Source organism: Dipodomys spectabilis, unplaced genomic scaffold (assembly GCF_019054845.1).
Source record: "Dipodomys spectabilis isolate Male_0828 unplaced genomic scaffold, ASM1905484v1 ptg000157l, whole genome shotgun sequence".
Classification (NCBI taxonomy): domain Eukaryota; kingdom Metazoa; phylum Chordata; class Mammalia; order Rodentia; family Heteromyidae; genus Dipodomys; species Dipodomys spectabilis.
This window is the reverse complement of record NW_024870834.1, coordinates 20,758,161-20,779,533: the sequence shown is the minus strand read 5'-3', so window position 1 is coordinate 20,779,533 and position 21,373 is coordinate 20,758,161. Positions and strand designations below refer to the sequence as shown.

Below are 21,373 nucleotides of genomic sequence, written 5' to 3'. Positions count from 1 at the left end.
CCCAGCCCAAGAGAAGAAAAAAGAATTTTTTTTTTTGGTTAGTCATAGGGCTAGAACTCTGGGCTTGGGCACTGTCCCTGCGCTCTTCAGCTCAAGGCGAGTGCTCTACCACTTGAGCCACAGTGCCACTTCCTAATTCTATTTTTTAAATCTAGAAAAGCCCAGTGACAAGACCTTTAACACACCAGTTGATCATGTCACAGGAAAGAAATGAAGCCAGAGAAGTGGAAATTTCATTACTGTAGTCCTTTCCTGTTGAAACTCCTCTCTTCTAGGATTCCAAAAGGAAAAATAAAGCAAATCCTAAAAGATCCATTAGATAAAAGTATAGGAGGTAAATTTATAAAATAAAGGGCATGGGAATTTAAAAAGGAAAAAAAGGTAATCATTTTTTTAAAAAAGAAAACCCAAAATGAAGAAAAGCATTAAGAGCAATTAGCCAATCTGAGAGTTTCCTGGAAATAGTAGCCCCTGAACTGGGGTGAATTTTTGTTCTTTTGTTTTGGTCGGTCATGGGGCTTGAACTCTGGGCTTGGGCGCTGTCCCTGCGTTCTTCAGCTCAAGGAGAGCTTTCTACTGCTTAAGCCACAGCACCACTTCCAGTTTTTGAGTGGTTTTTTTTATTGAGGATAAGAGTCTCACAGACTTTCCTGCCCGGACTGGCTTTGAACAGCGATCCTCAGACCTCAGCTTCCTGAGTAGCTTGGATTACAGGCGTGAGCCACTGGCACCCAGCCATTTTTATTCTTTATAAGGAAATCGTAGTAACATTTATTATTATAACCACAGTTCAGTGACATTCAGTACATTTCCAGTGTTGTAGAACCATCATCATTATCTATATCCAAACATATCCATCACCCTCAACAAAAATTCTGGGCTATTAAACCATTCATGCCTCTAGCCTTCCCTCAAAAAAAAAAAAAAGAGCAATTAGTCACTTAGGGAAAAAAAGGAAATATAAAATAAAAAGTGTACATGAATACATTGATTTCACAGTGGTCATAACTACTATAAAATGCTTTGCTCTCAAGAATTAGGTAAAAACACATAAGCACAATATATTAACAGGATCTGGAACAGATATAATATTTCTAGTGACTTTTATACAATTAGAAGGTACATAAATAGCCCAGGGAGGAATTCACAAACTCCAGGGCCTACAGGGTTAAAGGCAGGAAACAAAAGGAGTAAAGCAGGCTGAGCATGGCAGATAACAAGGAGTTGCCATGATGATGGTGAACAGGCCAAATAGGCACAGTTACCACTCAGCTTAAGCCACTGCTGCAACATAGAAAGCAGGCTGTCTACTAGATCTAATACTTTAGATACCCTAATTTTTATGCTAAAGTCCACAATACTTATAACTTTTATAATTAATTCAAATATGTAGATTGTGAGTAGGCCATACAATTTATATTTGTGGACATACTCAGGCTCTTGAGCTGTCTAATGTCCTCTGCATTAAATATTTTTCTACTCATTATAATTAGTGTGTGCTTGAGGAAAACAGATCAACTATGTATATACACACACATATATGACTTATTGGTAGTTAACTGGAGATAGGAGTTTCACAGACTTTCCTGCTCTGACTGGCTTTGAACAATGATCCTCAGAGCTTGCCTCCTGAGTGGCTGGGATTACAGGCATGAACCACTAGTGCCTGGCTAATAATATTTTTGAATGAAAAAATATCAACATGCAATAGACAGGTTAAAGAATTTTGTACTGAGTTTCAGAAAACTTGGTTTCTGTGGAGGTACTGCCATTTGGTAGTAGCTAGGTGACCTTGTTGAGGTTTTGGTCATTCATTTATAAAATGCAGTGTTATAAACTGCAATCTAATTTACTGAGCTGTTTTAAGTAGCAAATTGGAAAGTAGGTCAAAGTACATCATGCTATAGAGCAAGATACAATAGCAAGTGAATGGCTTCTAATAGAGTAACCCAAGAACATTTATTCCCTTATAAAATAAGAAGACAGATTACTTAGCTCTTGGAGCTTCTCAAGCATATTACTATTATAAAATCCTTTTCAAATGTTAAGTACCATGTAACTACTTGTTAGTAAAGTATTTGGTTAGTATTGCAACTACACTATTGACACTGAATATAATAATCTCTTAAAAACTGAATGCATTATTGTATTTCCTAAGCAATAAACAGGTATTTGAACAGTTTTTTTTTTCCCCAGTCATGGGGCTTGAACTCTGGGCCTGGGCGCTGTCCTTTAGCACTTCAGCTCAAGGCTAGCACTCTACCACTTGAACCACAGTGCCACTTCCAGTTTTCTGGTCTCACGGACTTTCCTGCCTGGGCTGGATTTGAACCATGATCCTCAGATCTCAGCCTCCTAAGTAGCTAGGATTACAGGTGTGAGCTGCCAGCGCCTGGCTCGATGAAGTTTTCAGGTAGCTAGTTTGGAAAAGTTATCTCAGGTCCTCATTTATTTTTTCTTTTTCTTTCTTTTTGTTGGTTGTGGGGCTTGAACTAAGGGCCTGGGAACTGTCCCTGAGCTTTTGTGCTCAACCACTCTGAGCCACAGTGTCACTTCTAGCTTTCTGGTGGTTAATTGGAGATAACAGCTTCACAGCCTTTTCTTCCTAGGCTGGTTTCAAACTGTGATCCTCAGATCGCAGAGTGGCTAGGATTCTAGGTTTGAGCCATCAATGCCTGGCTTTCCCCTTTCCTTTTAAGATGTTTATAATACACTTCTGTATCATACTATTAAAATGTTTATAATAAAATTCTGTACCACGCCAGTTTTATCTGTTCTCTGCTATTAAAATTTCAGGAGATACTGCTTACATGAGCAGGTAATGCAGGAAATACAGGAATACAGAAGTGATAATGGTCAAGTCCAAGAGGTTAATTAGGAAAAAGAGGAATCAGTTCTTCTGGCCATGACGATAAATTTACAATTAGAGCTTATAGTTCCTCCACCTATTTATTTCTCTGCAGAAGTATCTGGTAGAAATGTTTCTTGATTACTGTTGTCCTTTAGCCAGGACCATTAAATCACTCAGACTTAAAGACTAACAAAGAAGTCTATTTCTTGCAGGGTGATATTGGAGAAAACTGAATGATGGCAACCAGAAAGACTGAACTGGCTCTAAATTAAAGTTTTACATTTAAAAGCACATTCCTGGTGAGATTATAGATAATGCTTGTTTCTCCTTTTTCCAATAATTCTTGTTCTTTTTGTTACTGGGGCTTAAACTCAGGGCTTTGTGCTCTCCTTTAGCTTTTTTGCTCAAGGCTGGTGCTCTACCATTTGAGCCATACCTGCAGTCCAGCTTTTCCCTTTCCCTCTCCCTTTCCTTTCTCTACCCTCCTACTCCCTTCCTTCCTCTCCTTTCCCTGGCTTCCTTTTCCTTCTCTCCTTGCCTCTTTTTTTTAAATGGTTATTTGGAAATAAGTCTCATGGACAGTTCTGCCAGGCTGCTTTTAAACTACTGTCTTCAGATATCAACCTCTTGAGTAGCTAGGATTACGCCAAAGGCAGTTGGCCAGAAGATAATATTTATGGTCATATTTGTTCACAGATGTCAAAATAGGATCACTTAGCATCTTTTAAGAAAACCCCATGGGAGGGTTGGGAAGGTGGCTCAGTGATAGAGTGCTTGCCTTGCATGCATGAGGCCCTGGGTTCGATTCCTCAATACCACATAAGCAGAAAAAAGCTGGAAGTGATACTGTGGCTCAAGTGGTAGAGCACTAGCCTTGAGCTGAAGATCTGAGGGTCAGTGCCCAGTCCCAGAGTTCAGGCCCCACAAAGCAGAAAAAACTGGAAGTGGCACTGTGGCTCAAGTGGTAGAGCTTTAGCCTTGAGCTAGAATGCTGAGGGACAGCACCCAGGTCCAGATTTCAGACCACACGACTGACAAAAAAAAAAAAAAAAAGACTTGACTGATAAAAAGAAAACGGACTGGAATTACTATTCAAAGAGAAAGCTGGAAGCTAGACACTGATGGCTCACACTTGTAAACAGAGCTACTCAGGAGCCTGAGATCTTAGGATTTCAGTTTGAAGCTAGCTGGGGGTAGGAAAAACGGTTTTTTTTTTGGTCATGGAGCTTGAACTCTGGGCTTGGGCACTGTCCCTCAGCTCTTCAGTTTAAGGCTAGTGCTCTACCACTTGAGCCACAGAGACACGTCTGGCTTTTTCTGTTTATATGGTGCTGAGGAATTGAATCCAGGGCCGTAGGCATGTGAGGCAAGCACTCTACCACTGAGCCACCTTCCCAGCCTGGCTGTGAAAAAGCCAGAAGTGGCACTGTGACTCAAGTGGTAGAGCGCTAGCCTTGAGCAAAAGAAGCTCAGGGATAGCACTCTGGCCATGAGTTTAAGCCTTAGGGGACAGGGTGGGGGGCAATAAAACTGGAAAGTGAAAGTGATTGTCTTGGAAGTTATTTATTAACATCTCTTAAGGTTAAACTTTTAAAATTTCATTTATAAATAATATGAAAATGGAATGATTGCACACTACACCGATTAAGATAGTGGGCTCTGGACTCAGATAATCAGCATTCAAGTCCAAACTACTACACTTATTAAATCTGTGGATTCAACAGGTCATGACATCTATAAATCTCAGTTCCCTCATTATATAACAAGTAGAACAATAATTCAGGGTTATTTAAGGATTGGAATGATTCATAATTTTCTTTGTTATGCCATATAAATTCATCATGTAGCAAAACAGAGTAAAACAGCTAACAAGCTTAATATGACTCAGGACCCCTTCATGTATGAAGAACAAATATTGTCTCTGTGGGATTAATTTTGAGTGAAAATTATCTTGCTTGCATAAAATATGATGTAAACATTAAAAAAACACATCTTTACTAATATTTTTATATAATATAATATTTTCTATAACCTAGATAACATTGTTTTAATGAAAGTAAACACAATCACTTGGAAGATAACTAAAATTGTATGATAGTTATGGTGATCTGAAATAATTTTTAGCAATTCTATTTTGGGAAAGACTAAAAACTCCAGAAAAAGTTGACTAAACAGTGGTAAACTTCCTTATCAATAAACATAATGCCATCTATAATGTAAATATCTACAGGAGATTATTTACAGATATGAATCCTATACATAAAATATATATGTGTGTGTGTATACACACACACACACACATTTGCCAGTCCTGGGCTTGAACTCAATGCCTGGGCACTGTCCCTGAGCTTCTTTTGTTCAAGGCTAACACTCTACCACTTGAGCCACAGTGTTACTTTTGGCCTTTTCTGTTTCTATGGCACTGAGGAACTGAATCCAGGGCTTCATACTTGCTAGGCAAGCACTCTACCACCAAGCCACATTCCCAGCCCAAAATTTTATATTTTTTGCACAAAGTGCTGGGGAACAAGCCAAGAGCCTTGCGCATTGCTAAGCAAGTGCTCCATCCCAGAGACACGCTCATGTGTCATGTCTGTCATCATCCCCCCCCTCCCCCCCCCCAAGCTGGTATTCTGTGTGTGTGTTGATCTTAGGGCCTGGACGTTGTCACTGAGAAGTAGCTCTCAAGGCTAGTGCTCTACCACTTGAACCACAGCTCCACTTCCAGCTCTTTTGGACTTTCTTATGTAGGCTAGCTGTGAACTATGATCCTCAGATCTCAGCCTCCTGAGTAGCTTGGGTTATAGGCATCAGTCACCGATGACTGGCTGTATCCTGGCTTTTTTTTTTTTTTTTTTGTGTCAGTTGTGGTGCTTGAACTCTGGGCCTGGGCACTGTCCTTCAGCTCTTCAGTTCAAGGTGAGAGCTCTAACTTGAGCCACAGCGCCACTTCCAGTTTTCTGGTGGCTTATTGGAGATAAGAGTCTCACAGATTTTCCTGCCTGGGCTGGCTTTGAACCATGATCCTCAGATCTCAGCCTCCTGAGTAGCTAGGATTACAGGCATGAGCTACTGGTGCCCGACTATATCCTGTATTTTAAGAAATTGTTAGTCTGAGTTAGACTCAAAATGTCTACTTAAAAATTCTGTGACATATGTTGATTATTTGACTTTTCATTTTAGATTAATGGTGGTAATTTAACAATTAAGTCTATAATGTTTCAAACTTGTTTAAATTAGTGTAAATGTTAACCTACTAGAAAAAGAAAATGTAGACATGGGCTAAAGCTAAGACATTTAATTGAGAAGGAAATTGAAATTTTATTCTTCAGAATGAATTTCCAAAATAACAAAACTACCCAGTAGAAAATAATGAAATCATGACAGGTTTTTATACTCAAACTATTAGTATCTTACACTCAATTGTCCATGACAATCTTTTTCTCTGTCTCAATCTGGCTACCTCAGAGCACTTATTCACAACTAAATAATGATCAAAAATGTTAGGAAATGTATTTACTTATTTTTGTGCCACTACCATAATAACTAGACAGATATGAGAGATATTTAGTACAATATTAAGACAAATTTTCTTAGATTGGCACCCAAGTAAAAAAAAAAATTTTTTTTTTTTTTGGGTCCGGTTGTGGGGCCTGAACTCTGGGCCTGGGCGCTGTCCCTCAGCTCTTCAGCTCAAGGCTAGCACTCTACCACTTGAGCCACAGCGCCACTTCCAGCTTTTTCTTATGCGGTGCTGAGGAATCGAACCCAGGGCCTCATGCATGCAAGGCAAGCACTCTACCGCTGAGCCACCTTCCAGCCCCCCAGGTAAAAATTTTTATCAGGATCAACAAAGATAAATTTATGTACTTTCACTTGTTACTCTGAGATTTAACTTAGATTGAAACAAGTAATAGCATTGAATATAAAATATACAGTATCTTAAATTTTCTTTGAATTTAATATTTCTTCCCATTTCTTTGACAGTTCTGGATACTAAGATCTGCTAGTAAAATAAATTATAGTAAAATGACAGTTTTCCAAGATCAAGTGAAATTTACTTAATACTAAGTGTTGAGATCATTTTTTAAAGTTTGTTTCATTTATTGGATTATCAAGTTTAAGTTCAAAATATAAATAGGCAATAGCATAGACAGTAACTAATCCATAAATTTCTACAGTCAAATTATTATTTAAAGTAAAATCTGTACTTAAATATATATATATATATGTATGCATATATATATGTATATATTAGTGCTATACTAGGGATGTAACTCCTTATAAAGCAAGCATGGTGTGGTATCAAACTTACTTTTCCAAAGAAGCCTTTGAAGAACTTCCTTTCCTGGAGGAACAGGGGGACAAGTCGAATGCTATTATTGTATGGGCTATATGTCCTATGGTTTTACACCAACAAGCACATACAAAAGAAGGGGAGAGGGCAAAGTAGGAGAAAGGTGTGAGTTTTAAAGAGTTATCCATACCAAGAGTGACAGAGAAAATGGAAAGGTGCATGAAAATGCAGGGAAACACACTACATGGCCTGAGAATCTGTGGAAAGATAAGAAATCAAAGCCTGCAGTCATGCAGAGCTATTACTTAATTTAGTAATCTCTATTTACTAATTTCAAACAGAGATTATCCCAATTTGGCAGCAGAAAAAGACTGGAACGTACCAGCTTGGTATGACTTTGCATTTTAAATTCATACTAGTGATTATTAATGATTGGTTTCATAGTATGCATTTTTTTCAATTTAAAAGGAGTCATGGCTAGTTATGGTAACATGTGCCTTTAGTCTTAGTTACTAGGGAGGCTGATGCAGGAGGATCACTTGAGCCCAGGAGTTCAGCACCAGCCATGACAACACAGAGATCTGTTTTTTAAGAATAACAAAATAAGGACTGGGTGTGATGGCTCAAAAATGTAATCCTAGGGCTGGGAAAGTGGCTCAGTGGTAGGGTGCTTGCCTTGTATGCATGAGGTCCTGGGTTTGATTCTTCAGCACCACCTAAGCAGAAAAAGCCAGAAGTGGTGCTCTGGCTCAAGTGGTAGAGTGCTAGCCTTGAGCTGAAGAGCTGAGGGACAGAGCCCAAGCCCAGAGTTCAGGCCCCATGACTGGTAAAAAGAAAAAGAAAAAAGAATGTAATCCTAGCAGAAAAATTTGTGAGACTCCATCTCAACCAATGGCTGGGTGTCATCTCCAGCAACAGGGGAAGCACAATGAAGAGGATTGTAACCCGGGCTAGCTTGCCCATGAAACAAAACCATATCATGAAAATAACCGTGCCAGGGCTGGGAAGGTAGCTCAGTGGTAGAGCGCTTGCCTTGCATGCATGAGGCCCTGGGTTCGATTCCTCAGCACCACATAAGCAAAAAAAGAAAAAAGCTGGAAGTGGCGTTGTGGCTCAAGTAGAGTGCTATCCTTGAGCTGAAGAGCTGAGGGACAGTGCCCAGGCCCAGAGTTCAGGCCCCACGACCGGACCCCCCCCCCAAAAAAAAGAAAAGAACCGTGCCAAAAATGGACCAGAGGTGTGACTCAAGTAGTAAAATGCTTGAGTTCAATTAAAAAACAAACCAACAAACACCCCCCCAATGAAAAACAAACAAAAAATAAGTGATCAATATACTGTCAATGATATAAAAATCATTAGTTAAAATCAAACAATCACATAAACACTGCAGCAAGCCTGGGTATGTAATTTAGTGGTATAGCGATTCCTTAATCTATGTAAGGCCCTGTTTTGATACCCAGAACTACTGAAAACAAAATAAAAACTGCAACATGTAAAATAAAATTAGGAGTATGCATCGAATGTTTTTGTCATACATTTTCTTACTCAGCCAATGATGTGATCTAGAGAGGCTCCCATTCTACAGAAGATAAGCTTCATTAATGATTTTCCATTTATTTATGCATTAAAATCAAGATGTGTCTCCACAATACGTTGAGAAATAGCAGATACATTCTATTCTAGATACAGAATACATTGTTTATAAGGATCACAAGGTTAATTTTTACCTTGGCGCTCAGCAAATATATCTGAGAACCAAATCACATCTGGGACTACAAGCAAGATTTAAAGAACAAGGTTTTGTTTTCTTTTAAAATGACATTGTTTTAAAATAAAGATATCTGCATTGATTTTTTTTTTTAATTTTTTTATTTTTGGGTTCGGTTGTGGGTCCTGAACTCTGGGCCTGGGCGCTGTCCCTCAGCTCTTCAGCTCAAGGCTAGTGCTCTACCACTTGAGCCACAGTGCCACTTCCGGCTTTTTTCTTTTTGCTTATGTGGTGCTGAGGAATCAAACCCAGGGACTCATGCATGCAAGGCAAGTGCTCTACCACTGAGCCACCTTCCCAGCCCCTGCATTGATATTTTTAAGTATACAATTCTGAACCCACATGGTAAGAGAGGCACAGTGATCTATGGCTCCACCATCAATTTTAAGTACTGGTTACAAAAATTTGTCACAAACTAAAGAACACTTGAAAAGCAGTTTGGTTCTAACTCATCCAACATAGTTTAACTATATTTTCTAACTAAGGCTGAATTATACTTTTGAGCCTTTACTATTCATGATTATCACTTTTTTTTGTTTTTGGTCATGGGGCTTGAACTCTGGGCCTGGGCACTGTCCCTCAGATCTTCAGCTTAAGGAGAGCATTCTACCACTTGAGCTACAGCACCACTTTCGTTTTTCTGGTGGTGGTGAACTGGAGATAAGAGTCTCATGGACTTTCCTACCCAGGCTGGCTTTGAACAGTGATCCTCAGATCTCAGCCTCCTGAGTAGCTAGGATTATAGATGTGAGCTACTGGTACCCAGCCAATCACCACTTTTGATTGTTAGAAAAATATTTAGAAAAAAGACAACTCTACTGGAATGTGACAATTTATGAACTTATTCAATGCCCTCAAATACTGAGTTTTTAAAGTTACACATAGCATCAATATTTCCACAAAATATTTCAAATTGGAGGTAAAAAAATAATAAAGTAACCTGGGTATCAAAGCAAGCATGAAATTATTTCTGCTGCCAAGTTTGTTAGGACTAGTTTTGTTAGACTGTAAGTAAATATCAGCTTTCAAGAATGGGATGCAGCCCAAGTTAAAAAAATTGACCATTCACAGAGGATAGAGAAGAGACTGAAGATTGTTAATATTTAGTGTAGCTCTTAGAAATGTTCTTGTTAAACATGGTGTTTTCCCTCTTCTAAAGGGCCTCAGATGTTAATGATAAAAGTTGATGTGAAAAATGCATTAAAAGACAGTTATTAGAGAATATTAATGTTCTTTTAAAATAATTAAGTTATGATTCTTTTACCTGCTAAAACAAGAACATATATTAAAACAAATATATCAAATAATGAACAAAACCAACATATGAGGAACTAGTAGTATAATGAAACTAGTTTAAAACCAAGACAGAAAGAGAGAAATATTTAAGATGTAATGGAAGGAAATGGTCTTAAAAAATGAAAGGCATTGTAGACCAGAGTGAAACAAGATACCTAAAGACCTCATACAATATTACCCAGTTGATTGATAAATGGCAGTGTTCCTTACCCTGCAACATATAGACAAAAATAGGCAATAGCCATTTTTTTGTCATTTCCCCTACATAATCCAGTCCTATGGTGGTTAGTGAAACTATTAAAAAAACTAAATGAGTTGTAAATAGTTGTAAAACAATCCATGTGCAGAAAGTGTAAGAACCAAAAATAAAGTATTTGGCTTGAGGATCATATTTTTAAAACCGTCTTGTTCAGTGATTTTTTAAAATTGAGACTATCAACTAAGCAGGTGACTCAGATGAAGTCAGAGATTCTAAATTGTAAGGGATTAGATGAGAGATTTGCATACATACAAACTAGACTTGCAAACTATCTTTTGAGCTACATAATTCTTTGTATTTTAAAATTTTGACATTCAAACAGATTCCAAAGATTTCTCTTCTGTAATCCTCATCAAATATATACCCTACATTTGTTTCCATTTATTTGAAATTCTTAACAGAAAGCTTTAAGATCTTTTAAAAAACAAACAAAAAGCTTCTAGAGCATAATATATGGTACAATAAGTATCTGGTACAGCAAGTTGTAGATCCTTAGTGAATGCTTACTAGAAGAAGGTCAAAGACAAAAATGAAGGTACCTTGATATTTCTACATAATAGGAATGTGAAAGAAAGACAAAAATAATGAGTACATGTGGACCTGCATGATGTGAGGACAGCATCCTAAAGATTCCCAACTCTCTGAAAGATTCTCAGTATGGTACCAGAAGGGTATTAATACAAAGGAAAAGTTTCACTGAGCATAATAAGTAGGAAGTTTATCCCAGTTACTCAAAAATTAAAAATGATTTTTTAATGTACTTGCTAAAGCAAAACTACACTTAACTGTTCCAAGTCATGGAGAAACTCTGAGAACTTTAAAATAACTTTTTGATGAAAATTTATGGTGGTATTGGGGTTTGAACTCAAGAGTTCACCTGCTAGGCAGATGCTCTACTACTGATCAATTTTCTTTCCAAGCTCAATAGTTTAAGTATGTCCAGAAAAGCAATCTCCAATGTATGTAGAACTTTCTTTTTTTTGGGTCCGGTCGTGGGGCCTGAACTCTGGGCCTGGGCGCTATCCCTCAGCTCTTCAGCTCAAGGCTAGCGCTCTACCACTTGAGCCACAGCGCCACTACCGGCTTTTTTCTTTTTGCTTATGTGGTGCTGAGGAATCGAACCCAGGGCCTCATGCATGCAAGGCAAGTGCTCTACCACTGAGCCACCTTCCCAGCCCCTGTAGAACTTTCTTTAAGTCATAAAATACCACTCAGAGATAAGGATTGTTATAGAGATATACAAAATGTTTTTAAACCTTAAAATATTCAACATAAGATATAATTATGATCATTATAAAATCCAATTTGATCACCTATTGAGGACTGTACTTTTTTTTTTGGGGGGGGGGGGTCCGGTCATGGGGCCTGAACTCTGGGCCTGGGTGCTGTCCCTCAGCTCTTCAGCTCAAGGCTAGCGCTCTACCACTTGAGTCACAGCGCCACTTCCGGCTTTTTTCTTTTTGCTTATGTGGTGCTGAGGAATTGAACCCAGGGCCTCATGCATGCAAGGCAAGCACTCTACCACTGAGCCACCTTCCCAGCCCTGGGACTGGACTTCTTGTATATTCATTTCAGAAATTTATTCCAGGCATAATTTTTTTAAATGGCAATTTAGTTCCTATTTCTGGTAAATAGAAATTCATTACATTTTATCTAAATAGTCCTGCACCTTAAATAACTATGCTTATAATTAGCAGTCTACTTGGCTTTAAAAAAGTAAAAACTTGGGAGGCTGGGAAGGTAGCTCAGAGGTAGAGTGCTTGCCTTCCATGCATGAGGCCCTCAACATCACATAAACAGAAAAGGCTAGAAGTGGCATTGTGGATCAAGTGGTAGATCTCTAGCCTTGAGCTGAAGAGCTCCGAACAGTGCCCAGGCCTAGAGTTCCAGCCCCACCACTGACCAAAAAAATTAATTAATTAATTAAAAAAAAAACAGCTAGGCAGTGGTGGCTTGCACTGGTAATCCTAGACACTCAGGAGGTGGAGGCTGGGAGAATTACAGTTTGAGTCCAGCCTGGGCAAAAAAATGTATAGACCCCCATCTAAACCAAAACAGCTGGTATCCAGGTGTGTTCCTGTCATCTCAGCTATGGCAGAAGTATAAATAGAAGGACTGTGATCTAGACTGGACCGGATAAAAATGAGACAATCTACCGCCAAAATAACTTAAGCAAAATGGGCTTGGAGGCATGACTCAGGGTAGAACATACCCTTCACAAGCTTAAGGCTCTTTATCTGTTCAAACCATAGTACCACCACTGCTTCCAAACTTAATTTAAAACTAGATGGTTAAATATTGGTTATTTTGGGAATTGTAAGAGATCTTACTTTAGTTGTGAATTTTCAAGTTCATTTGTATTTTACACAATAAATATATTACCTATCCAATAAAGAAATATTTCTAATTAAAAGTTAAAACTAAAATTTAAAAATAAAACAATTGGATACAGGGCTGGGAATGTGGCTTAGTGGTAGAGTGTTTGTCTAGCATGCATGAAGCCCTAGATTCGATTTCTCAGTATCACATCAACAGAAAAGGTTGGAAGTGGTGCTGTAGCTCTCAAGTGGTAGAGTACTAGCCTTGAACAAACAAAGCTCAGGGGCAATGCCCAGGCCCTGAGTTCAAGCCACAGGTTTGGCAAAATAAACAAACAATGAGATACAATTTCTCAGTATTTTCTGGACAAACTTAAATCATCTTTAGCTTTTCCTTAGAGAAGAAATGTGATGCCAGAATCAGAATTAAATGATTTCCTAAAGGTTCATTACACATATAGTTTTATAACATCTAGTTTTAAAATTTAATAATTACAGTTTGTTTCAGGCTTACTGAGTCCGTTTACTGGTTTTTCTGTTTGCAGTTACTACTAATATAGTGTTGTAAAATATTTTTAAGTAGGGAAAGCAATTATATTATTTTCAAATATTCTTAGCTAGAATCATTTGTCTTTTAGAGGAGCCAAAATTATTTTTCAAGAGAAGAAACTGAACCTCTATTTTTCTTTGAAATTAGTTTGGCAAAAAATGGAAAATTAAATTATCGATCTGCATTTAATTAGGGAATATGTTCAGATATATCAAATCTATAAAATTATAGTTTTCATGTTCCTAAGTGCATTGGATATATGTCCTCTTAATATTGATGAATTGGGAAGACAGAAAAACTGGGAAGGGCTTCAATCATTTAAGAATTTAAATCAGAAGCAAAAGTATATATATATAGGTATATATGAAGGAAAGTGTACCTGTGTACACTTTTGGTTGTGATTGTTCTAGGCATTCTACATCCAGTTATTTTTCTCCTTTCTTTTCTACAACAGGTTAAGGCATTTACTCTAAAGTTAAACCTCTCTGCAATGTTTGAAAATTTCATATATTATACATTGAGGAATTATAGTTAAGAGGTAATGTAATGTGAACTATACTAACAAGCAGAAAAGCTATAGTTACTTAGCAAATTGAAAAACAAACAAAAAGCACTCATTAGTAGTCAAACTTGTAGCAGCAGCCCACCATACCAGCAAACCCAAAGCAACACAAACTTAATGCTGCTTTGGTAAGGGCATGCAGAAGTAATGCTGAAGCCTTCACAGCAAAGTGGGGAAAAGCTACACATTGGAGAGAAGGAAACTTGTCAAGAGTTATTTCAGAGTCTGTGGGAACATTCCTCAGACCTACTGAAATCAGCACTCTAATCTGGACCCTTGTGAACTATGAACCATTCTCTCCTTTTACTAAATACACAGACATGTACGTGGGATGTGTTTCAAGATATAACAGACCAAAGAAACATTACTGGTTCTAGAAAAGGGCTATTTCAAGTGTACTAGTTTATTGAAACAGACTGCTTAAGAGAAGTATAGAGAGAAAACTGGGAACTAGGAGCCAAGATGATAATGAGAAATCATTAAGGGCCACTCCCACCCCGCAAAGTAAATCTTAGGGATTAACACAGGTATCTCTACAGGTATTTTCTACTTTTTCCTAGAAAGCTGTTTCTTATATTTAAAAATCAATAATTCAAACTGAAAATAACAGTTATCACAGTTAGGTAAAGATGTTAACTGTAACAATTTTATCCGGGTTTTATAATATTATTCTTCTATCAAATTGCACCACTTAGATTATATGGATCATGGTAAATCAAGACTACATTTTGGATAATGTATGGCCTAAATTAAAGAAGCTAGAGATGTTCTTTTTTTTTGTAAGCCCATATCCTTTTTGTGGTACTGTGGTTTGAACATAGGGCCTTGAGCTTGCTAGGCAGGCACTCTAACACTTGAGCCATGCCTCCAACCCTTTTTGCAATGGTTATTTTTGAGACAGGGTGTTGCTTTGGGCCTGGGCTGGGTTAGATTTTGATACTATAGATGATTCTCACTTTAGCTTGGATGACAGGCACATGCCACCATGCCCAGCATTATTTTTCTGTTGTGATGAGGTCTTGCTAACTTTTTGTCCAGGCTGGCCCTGAAATGTGATCTCCTGATCTCATCCCAAGTAAGTAGGATTATAAATGTGAGTCAGTCCCTGTGCCTGCCTGATGAGCCTATATCTCTTGCCTCAATAAAAACAGCTCTTCACTGGATAGAGGAAAACTAAAATTTACTGAATACAACTTTGAAGGAAAATATTGATAGGCTACAGATCAATACTGACAACCATCATATACATACAGCTTTCAGTCTTTTTACAGCATCTTCACAGATGTGCATTCCTCTTGACTCATCAACTTCCACATGGCCAAGGTACTGTAGAAAAAGAAAAAGGTTAATGCATGCTACATTATTTTTTTGGGGGTGGGGGGGGGGGAGGAGGTCCAGTCGTAGGGCTTGAACTCTGGGCCTGGGCGCTGTCCCTCAGCTCTTCTACTCAAGGCTGGCGCTCTACCACTTGAGCCACAGTGCCACCTCTGGCTTATGTGGTGTTGAGGAATCAAACCCAGGGCCTCATGCATGCAAGGCAAGTGCTCTACCACTAAGCCACCTTCCCAGCCCCCATTGCTACATTTGTTGAGTAGTGACTATATGGTATTCTTGTCCTGGTGAAACTCCAGGCCAATGTAGGAAAATTATTATATATTTTTTATTTATTTAATTTATTATTTAACTTATATATTATTTCATTGGTGGTTTTTTGGTTTTTTTTTTTTTTTTTTTGGTCCAGTTGTGGGGCCTGAACTCTGGGCCTAGGCGCTGTCCCTCAGCTCTTTAGCTCAACGCTAGCGCTCTACCACTTGAGCCACAGTACCACTTCCGACTTTTTTCTTTTTCTTTTTTTTTTTTTTGGGTCCGGTCATGGGGCCTGAACTCTGGGCCTGGGCACTGTCCCTCAGCTCTTCAGCTCAAGGCTAGCGCTCTACCACTTAAGCCACAGCACCACTTCCGGCTTTTTTCTTTTTGCTTATGTGGTGCTGAGGAATCGAACCCAGGGCCTCGAACATGCAAGGCAAGCGCTCTACCACTGAGCCACCTTCCCAGCCCCCCGGCTTTTTTCTTTTTGCTTATGTGGCACTGAGGAATCGAACCCAGGGCCTCATGCATGCAAGGCAAGCACTCTACCACTGAGCCACCTTCCCAGCTCTATTCATTGGTATTTTATACTTTATTATTATTATTTTACTTATCCTCAGTATCTTCACATGAATGAGATTTAGAATAACTATTTCAGAAAGTTATTAAAAGGATGGCTGGGAAGGTGGCCTAGTGGTAGAGTGCTTGTCTTGCATGCATGAGGCCTTGGGTTCAACTCCTCAGCACCACATAAGCAGAAAAAGCTGGAAGTGACACAGTGGCTCAAGTGGTAGAGCCCTAGCCCTGAGCTGAAGAGCTGAGGGACAGCACCCAGGCCCAGAGTTCAGGCCCCAAGACAAAAAAAAAAAAAAAAAGGCCTCCGGGTGCTTACCACAGGCTGTGTTTTTACACTGACAGTATAGAAAGAGGAGGCAGAGTAAACCTACCCCATATACACCTCAGCCAGGCCTGTGCCTAGTCTGTATTGTGAATGGGGAGACAAGGGGAGAAAAAGTTATTAAAATTAAAAAGTGCATGGTGACCCCTAAATATTTTCTGAATTAACTGGATCTAAAGCATAAAAGCCTGGGCTGACTTTGAACAAAGGGTCTCAGATCTCATTCTCCTTAGTTGCTAGGATTGCAAGTGTCAATCACCAATGCCTGGCATTTTGTGCATTTTTTTTGTCAGTGTGGAGCTTGAACTCAGTGTATTTTTTCATTGGGTTGTATATCTTTAAATTGTTGGGTTGTTCTGATATATTCTGGATATTAAATTCTTACATGATAAATGATTTCCAAATATGTTCCACTAGTTTATAGTTTTATATTATTTTTGGTAATATCCTTTGATGCAGAAAAGTTCTTTTTTGAGACAGGGTCTCATTAATGTAGCCTAAGTTGGCCTCAAATTACATCAAATTTCTTAAAGAACCATTTGTAAATTGCTGAGTTAAAGCCTATAGGAGGTGTGCATTTGTCTGTCATGGGGCTTGAACTCTGGGCCTGGGTGCTATCCCTAAGCTCTTCAGCTCAAGGCAAGTGCTCTGGTGGTTAATTGGAGATAAGACTCTCACGGCGGCTGGGAAGATGGCTCAGTGGTAGAGCGCTTGCCTTGCATGCTCAAGGCCCTGGGTTCGATTCCTCAACACCACATAAGCAAAACGAAAAAAGCCGGAAGTGGCGCTGTGGCTCAAGTGGTAGAGCACTAGCCTTGAGCTGAAGAGCTGAGGGACAGCGCCCAGGCCCAGAGTTCAGGCCCCACGACCGGACCCGAAAAAAAGACTCTCACGGACTTTCTTGCTGGGGCTGGCTTTGAACCACAATCCTCAGATTTCAGCCTCTTGAGTAGCTAGGACTATAGGCATGACCCCCAGTGCCCGGATTTAGTTTGAATACCTTTAGACCCCATTTTTACTATTTCTGTGCCTAGTTTTCATGTATATTCATAATTGGTCTATGGCTTTCTTCTTATTTTGGAGCTAACTTTGTTTGGTTATCATATTGGGATTTTGTTAATGCTATTAAAATATGAAAAGACCCACCTTTTCTGCATACTTAACTATAATTATGTAGTATAGGAATTATCCTTTGGAAGACACAAAAAAAGTAGTTTAAGAGCCAAGCACTGGTGGCTCATGTTTGTAATCCTAGCTATTCAGGAGGCTAAGATCTAAGGATCACAGTTCATAACCAGCCTGGTCAGACAAATCTGAGAGACTTTTTGTTGTTGTTGTTGTTGTTGGTTGTGGGGCCTGAACTCTGGGCCTGGGCACTGTGCCTCAGCTCTTCAGCTCAAGGCTAACACTCTACCACTTGAGCCACAGTGCTACTTCCGGCTTTTTCTGCTTATGTGGTACTGAAGAATCAAACCAAGGGCCTCATGCATGCCAAGCAAGCACTCTACCACTGAGCCACCTTCCCAGCCCCTAAATTGGAGAGAATTTTATTTCCAATTAACCAGCAAAAATCTGGAACTAGAGGTGCGATTTAACTGGTAAAGTAACAGCACAGAATTAAAAAAAAAAAAAGCTGAACAAGAGGGCAAGGTCCTGAGTTCCAGTCCTAGTTCCAGCACAAAAAGTGGCTTGTGAAATCATCTATACCAAGTCTTTTTTTTCCTTTCTGAATTTTTTTTATTTTCTAAAGTAAGTCCAAATAATAGTGTATAAACTAAGTAATTTTAAGCATCCACAAGGCCCTCTTACCATAGAATTCTATTGATTGCTATTTTAGCAATATGTCTTGAGCATTTGTTTGTTTTGCCTAAGCTTGTCTTTGATTTCCTGCTATTTTCAAGTACTTGATTTTTTTCCCTTTATTTCCAAATTCTGAATAGTAGAGAAATAGAATAAAATAATGGTATTCATGAAGTTAATGACTTGGGTTTTTTACACTTATTTTTTTTTTTTTTTTGGTCCGGTTGTGGGGCCTGAACTCTGGGCCTGCGCACTGTCCCTCAGCTCTTCAGCTCAAGGCTAGCGCCCTACCACTTGAGCCACAGCGCCACTTCCAGCTTTTTTTTTTTTTTTTTTCTTTTTGCTTATGTGGTGCTGAGGAATCGAACCCAGGGCCTCAGGCATGCAAGGCAAGCACTCTACCACTGAGCCAACTTCCCAGCCCTTTTTACACTTATTTTATGTGTGTGTGTCTGTGTGTGTGTGTAGTTATAGTTACATGAATCAAGTACCATCAGTATAATTCTTTTTGAACCATTTTCCCCCTTCCAGGGCTCTTTCCCAATCTTTCCCTCCCATCCCCACCCATAAGATATCCAGTTCATTTTCTACATGGTGTCTGGTATCCCTGCTGTATTTGTTCATCCTTGTTTCACCTTTTATGTGCCTTCTCTTACCCTCCCAAATACAAACAAAGTAATAAGCAATATAAAAGGAAAAGAGAACAAAAACAGAAAACTATGCTGGTGGCTCTCGCCTGTAATCCTAGCTACTCGGGAGGCTGAGATCTGAGGATCACGGTTCAAAGCCAGCCCGTGCAAGAAAGACCGTGAGATGGGGCTGGGAAGGTGGCTCAGTGGTAGAGCGCTTGCCTTGCATGCACGAGGCCCTGGGTTTGATTCCTCAGCACCACATAAACAAAAAGAAAAAAAGCTGGAAGTGGCGCTGTGGGTCAAGTGGTAGAGTGCTGGCCTTGAACTGAAGAGCTGAGGGACAGTGCCCAGGCCCAGAGTTCAGGCCCCACAACCGGACCCCCCCTTCTCCCCCCCACCCAAAAAAAAGAAAGACCGTGAGACTCTTATCTCCAATAAACCACTAGAAAACTGGAAGTGGCACTGTGGCTCAAGAGTTAGAGTGCTCGCCTTGAGCTGAAGAGCTCAGGGACAGCCCCAGGCCTAGAGTTCAAGCCCCACAACCGACAAAGAAACAAAAACAGGGAAGGGAGGACCAGGGGTGTGTGTGGAGGGAGATGGGAAGGTATGGTAAGGGGAAACAAAGGAGGAGGCAACGATGCTTGATAAGAAATGTACTCATTACCTTGCTCATGTAATTGTAACCCCTCTGTACAGTATTTTCACAGTAAAAAAAAAAAAAAACCCAAAACAAAAACAAAAAACAAAAAACCCAGAAAACTAGAGTTTCTCCTGTTTCCTTTTTTTGGGAGTTCATTTTATGGGCTTTTTAATTTTTTTGTCGGTATTGGGGCCTGAACTCTGGGCCTGGGCGCTGTCCCTCAACTCTTCAGCTCAAGGCTAGCGCTCTACCACTTGTGCCACAGTGCCCCATCCAACTTTATGCATGCAAGGCAAGCACTCTACCTCTGAGCCACCTTCCCAGCCTCATTTCATAGACTATTATTTTATATTATCATCTGTCTATAGCTATTGAGCCTTTGCCCACTACTCTTATGCCAAGTCCTTTTAGAATGGTAGTTTTTAATTTTTTTTTTTTTTTGGTCGCGGGATTTGAACTCTGGGCCTGGGTGCTGTCCCTGAGCTCTTCAACTCAAGGCTAGCACTCTACCACTTGAGCCACAGCAGCACTTCCAATTTTCTGAGTGGTTTATTGGAGATAAGAGTCTCACGGACTTTCCAGGACTTTCCTGCCCAGGACTTTCCTGCCCGGGTTGGCTTTGAACCAATCCGAGGATCTCAGCCTTCTGAGTAGCTAGGATTATAGGCGTGAGCCAACAGCACCCGGCCAGTTCTTAATTTTTAAAAACAGCTTTCTCTTCATTTTTTTCCAATTGCTTGGGCCTACACCTCTTTTCTCTTTCTACTTCAGTCAATTTTAGTAATCTGTATTTTCCTAGTTCAAAATTAAAATTTAAAATTATCAGCATAAATTACAAAGCATTCATGTAACTATTTGGATCTGTGGTTGTCTCTTCTCATTTTCTTTTTTTTTTTTTGGTCGGTTGTGGGGCTTGAACTCAGCTTGGGCACTGTCCCTGCACTCTTCAGTTCAAGGCGAGTGCTCTACTGCTTGCGCCACAGTGCCACTTCCTCATTTTCTTATCTACAATACACACATACATATAATCATGCTAACATGTACGTATGCATGTATACACATACACTTGTCTTTCCTTCTTCCTTTTATTACTACCTCCAAGATACCAAGATACTTATTACTACCTCCAAGATACTTAGTCTGTTGTCATTTTATATTAGTAACAAAATAAGAAACTAGGCTTTTATGATCTGAGTTACCTTTATGTTCTAAGGAGTTCTAAAATTTTCCAATTGTTTTCATCCCATTATTCATCTTAAATCAACTTAATTGGTCATATATGACTACTCATGCCAACAACAACAAAAAAGTAAGTAGGAGTAGAAAGCAGAGAACACAAATACTTTATGTATGGACTGACCCATAGATGCATTATCTGTTTAGAAATGTTAAGACAGAAATCATCCTTTCAGGAAGGGACACTATGGCTCAAGTGATAGAGCACTAGCCTTGAGCTGAAGAGCTGAAGGACAGCACCCAGGCCCAGAGTTCAAGCCCCACAACCTACCCCCCCCCAAAAAAAAATCCTTGCACTAGACTATAAGAAAAACATGCCCATTGAAATAAGCATTATTAAAAGGTCTCTTTTCTTCTCTGAGACACTACTTCACTAAAGAATTGCAGCTGACTTATGCCTTAATGGCTAAAATATTTGACACTGAGACTTCTTTTGTCTGTATGCCTTTCCAAACTCCCTGAGTAAGAGACTTTTTATTCACAAAAATGTACTTTAGAAAAAACTACTATGTGAAATTCCATTCTTGATGAATTAAATCATTTTTCTCCTTGAAAAAAATTTAAAAAATAGATTCCCTGCCCCTCACTTTGGTAATCCATGAGAAGAAATGTGGAAGTCTCAAGTAAGAATATACAATCGTAGCTCCAGCATTAATGAAAAGTAACATAACACTCATGT

The 21,373-nt window shown here is 39.3% G+C and overlaps 1 protein-coding gene and 1 non-coding gene across 9 annotated transcripts in view; one reads left to right on the top strand and one right to left on the bottom strand.

The window, feature by feature from the left end:
* The window catches only part of Numb (NUMB endocytic adaptor protein), a 132,043-nt gene that overhangs the window by 31,328 nt on the left and 79,342 nt on the right, over positions 1–21,373 (bottom strand). For 5 of the 8 annotated variants that reach the window (XM_042692802.1, XM_042692808.1, XM_042692805.1 and 2 more), the window contains 2 exons: positions 15,153–15,227; positions 7,167–7,199 (listed from right to left, as the gene is read on the bottom strand). In XM_042692802.1, the coding sequence (XP_042548736.1) occupies positions 7,167–7,199; positions 15,153–15,227 (108 nt within the window). The remainder of the gene's footprint in view (positions 1–7,166; positions 7,200–15,152; positions 15,228–21,373) is intronic. The other 3 variants (XM_042692806.1, XM_042692809.1, XM_042692807.1) reach the window with 1 other exon arrangement.
* LOC122118916 lies at positions 16,364–16,493 on the top strand. Its single transcript, XR_006149467.1, has one exon. It is a non-coding gene; the product is annotated as a small nucleolar RNA SNORA51 (small nucleolar RNA).